Here is a 3760-nt window from a genome sequence, read left to right on the forward strand (position 1 = left end):
TCTGTCCATAGCGTTCCTTGACAGCGTCGTTTCTAAGTCACCAATTTAGTGCTACTTGGTCCCAATGGAATTTCCCATTGGGAACCTGCTAGCACTAAGATGCTAACTGGTTAGCAAGATGCTTCCAACAAACCGGCCACAACCAAACTTGCTTACGAACCTTCCACCACAACAATCCCGCCCCCTTGATAAACGACCAATCACATTCACTTTATTCACTCGTGTAAAGTCTGGAGAATTTGGAACTGCAACCATTGGAACAGCCGCTTCCCTACGACTTAAAAAAAAAAAAAAGATTTTATTCGCACTGAAATGTGAAAATTTACTTGGTTTTAATATTTTATTAGCAGTTGGAGGGAAAGATAAAAATAAATTTTGTTCTGTTACTGCTCCATGCAAAGATCATGTTCTGTAAATGGAAATAATAAAATAATAAATTTCTTGCTGTTTTTTTTTTTAACATTTAAAAAAATAATAATTTTAACGTTAGATTTCAAAGTTTTATTTTCTCAGATTTTTATCTATTTTTTATTCTGTTGCTAAATTGCACTTAACTAATTAGAAATAATACAATCTGAGAAAACAGCAAATTTATTCTCTGAACTTAATTTTTTTTTTTTTTCACAGCAAATTTATTCTCTGAACTTAATTTTTTTTTTTTTTCGATTGAAAGTTTTTAATTTTTTCCATTTTTTTTTCCGGGATTAAATATTTTTTTCAAATTTGCATTGACAGAATGCGTCTTTTGCTTTCAACAATAATGGAAATAAATTCACTCCATAAAAATCTCTTAAGTTTAGGACTGAAGGAAAACAAATTAGTGACATTTAAAATAAACTTCATCTGATTTTCTCTTTTTCCGTCTGATAAAATGTTTTAAACTCTGTTATTTTTTTCTCCTAAAGGCTTTAAGCTCATTTCTGTCATTTTCTCCAATCAAGTGAGAATTAAAAAATAAAAGTTTCTTTATTTGAATTATGCTAAAACATTTTATTAGATCTTTTTAACTAATTATTTAAAAAATTATTTTCTAAGTTATTGTAATAACCCTACACCTTTTAAAACTCTAGATCTGTGTGTCTAGAATCAGCTGTAGCTGATCTGTGAGGGAGGATTGCTTAGAGTTTTATTTACTGAGTAAACTTGTCTGTTTACAGCTGAATCTGCAGCAACGTGTTGATCTGAGGAACCTTTAACATGTTTATCTGTTTTAGGACGAGATGCTTTGCTTGAACTTTAGTTAGAGGAATGTTTGCTTCAGATAAATTCCTACGGTTTATCATCTCTCAGCGCGCCGCCGCCGCCTCTCATGAGAGTAAACCTCCCACTCAGGGATTCTTTCCGGTAACGAACGTTATTCTATTAGTCATCATTCAGGTTTTTCTGCCGTCTTCATCCAAAGCTTGTTCTGCTCTGCATCACTCAGCTTCTCTGCTGCCTTTAGGGAGGAAATTAAACAGATAAATCTATGGTGAAATAATCTAAAATAAAAATAGTCCATTAATAATTAAACATTCCGTTTAAAATATTAAATATCGGCTCATTTTTACAAATAAATCCGAGCGGTTAATATATTTCAACATGTTTTTTTAAAGTAATTTATTTCCTTTTTGGTGATAATAGTGAATTTAGAGTAAAAGAAAAGCAGGAAGACTTTTTTTGCTCGGGGAGAATCAACCAATCAGACATCAGGGTTTCTCTGGAAGCCTCACTAGTCCCGCCCATTGAGTTTTAATAAATAAAGTTGACGCTTTAAATTATTTTATAATAAGTTGCAATAATATTCTAACTAAATAAAGATGGAAATAATTAAATGAAACGTATACTTACATGAATTTATTATGAAATGACTTTAATTATAAATTTAATTATTTAATGGCACATTGATTTATTAAATTTTGTTCCTTTTAGCCCTCCGTAGGCCTTGGTGTTCTCCTATGTTTAGTTTCCAGGTAGAAACGCGGCAGGTAGACATCATTTTCTAAACGGCAGCACTGAGCTTCTAGAAAGTGCTTTGTGCTGCACGGATTGTGCAACCCTCGTACACAAGACAGAAAAAGTATCTTTTTTTTTTTTATCGCCTTCATGTCTTGGGGGCGGAGCCAGTGCTGGATAAATGCAGAACAACAGAGACGTGTCTGATTGTTTTCCAGCTGAAAGAAGAAATCTTTTTTTTTTTTTACCGTTTTAACTGACATGTCTTCTTCTGAGCTCTGGTTTCATCTGATCAGGGTTTTTTTTCTGAAAAGGTCCGGTCTAACCCAGCGTCTGGTTCTGAGCTCGTTAGGTTTCTGTCAAATCGGACCTGAAACAATCAGAGGTCTGCTGCGTGCGTTCCACATGGATTTCCTGTTGGACTCGGCCAGCAGGAAACAGATGGGGCCCCTCCCTGCCGTTGGAGAGGCCCCCCACCCCTCTGCACGTCACTGGACCTCCATCCTGGAAGCTTCAGGCTGTCCTGATGTTCCTGCTGCTCCGCTGGACTTTTTCAGTCCGTCGGACCATCAGAACACCTGAAGCGTTCAGAAGCGGGTGGACCTCATCAGAAGGTCTACGCAGTGAGAAGATCGGACCGTTCACGACATCCGGCGGTTCTGCCCAACGTTCAGCTTTAATTGGAACAAAAACAAACCCCCTGATTTGGCCGCCACTGTCCGTCCAATCAGCTGTCTCCAACCCGGTCACCTGTCCTTGTTTCCCAACAGAACCACGGCGTGGAGTCCGACTGTCTGAAGACCCTGGTGGGTAAAATGAGGACGGCGCATCACAACCTGAGCAGCGCCGTGGCGCAGCGCAGGAAGAACCCGGCCTACCAGAACAAGAGCTCCCATCAGCCCTCCAACGAGTTCCTGAGCGCCGTGGTGGAGCTGATCGCCGCCGCCAAGAGTCTGCTGGCCTGGTTGGACAGGTGAGTCTATAGAGGACACACCTTAGTCAGCTTTAGACTCTCCATCACCTTCAGCGTCCTGCTTCTACTGTCTCTAGTTACTTCCTGGGTCAGTCGTAGCGTCTCCGCCGCCTTCAACGCTTCAGGCTTTTCCGATCCAACGCTGTGCTCCTCAGTTCTCCTCCTGAGCTCCTGCTGTGGCTCCTTAGCGCCACGGGGACACGTTACCTTTGCAGATTGTCTGCTGCAATCTCGTAGAAACGCCCCCCCCCCCACTGCTATGTCATTATAAACAGCGGTTTCTAAGGTAACGCAAACATAAAGCTTGATGACGTTTCTGTCGGTAAATCCCTGAAATCCCGAAACATTGGAGCTTTAAATGCTCGTTGAAATTGTCCGATAGTTTCTGACATATTACCGCCCCCTCATCATCTGTAAGAACCAGCGGGAAAGGTCCGATGTTTCGGATCCTGCGAAGTCCGGCTGGCTGGGGATCCGTATGAACTGGTTAGCTTCTGGTTAGAAGTTTGATCCAATCGGTTTCCTCCGAGGCCTCAGAGTAAAACCGGATCCCTGCAGCCGAGACGACGAGTCGGTCGACAGCAACAGTTGAGACAGAAACACAAACATCTGACTGATATGGGCCGGTTGTCATGGTGACGGCTTGTTTTCTTCTGGAGGAATCTCCCAAACATCCCAGTCATGAAACCTAGATGACGCTGCTGGTTTAAACCCAGTAAGGAAACATCAACATGTGTTCCTGTGACTGTCAGACAAACCTTCAACCAGACGTGTTCCTCTGCTGCTCTTCTGCTTCCCTCCCAGGTGAGGAGGCCGCCTGCAGCTGGACTCTCAGGTAAATTACATTCCTGA

At 41.2% G+C, this 3760-nt stretch overlaps 1 protein-coding gene across 1 annotated transcript in view; it reads left to right on the forward strand.

Annotated features, from left to right (window-relative positions):
- LOC107098157 (connector enhancer of kinase suppressor of ras 3-like) overlaps window positions 1-3760 on the forward strand; it is an 18409-nt gene that overhangs the window by 3440 nt on the left and 11209 nt on the right. Inside the window, exon 3 of the mRNA XM_015395660.1 lies at window positions 2706-2908. Coding sequence (XP_015251146.1) covers window positions 2706-2908 — 203 coding nt within the window. The remainder of the gene's footprint in view (window positions 1-2705; window positions 2909-3760) is intronic.

The sequence above is a fragment of the Cyprinodon variegatus genome, unplaced genomic scaffold (genome assembly GCF_000732505.1).
Source record: "Cyprinodon variegatus isolate N-32 unplaced genomic scaffold, C_variegatus-1.0 Scaffold752, whole genome shotgun sequence".
Classification (NCBI taxonomy): domain Eukaryota; kingdom Metazoa; phylum Chordata; class Actinopteri; order Cyprinodontiformes; family Cyprinodontidae; genus Cyprinodon; species Cyprinodon variegatus.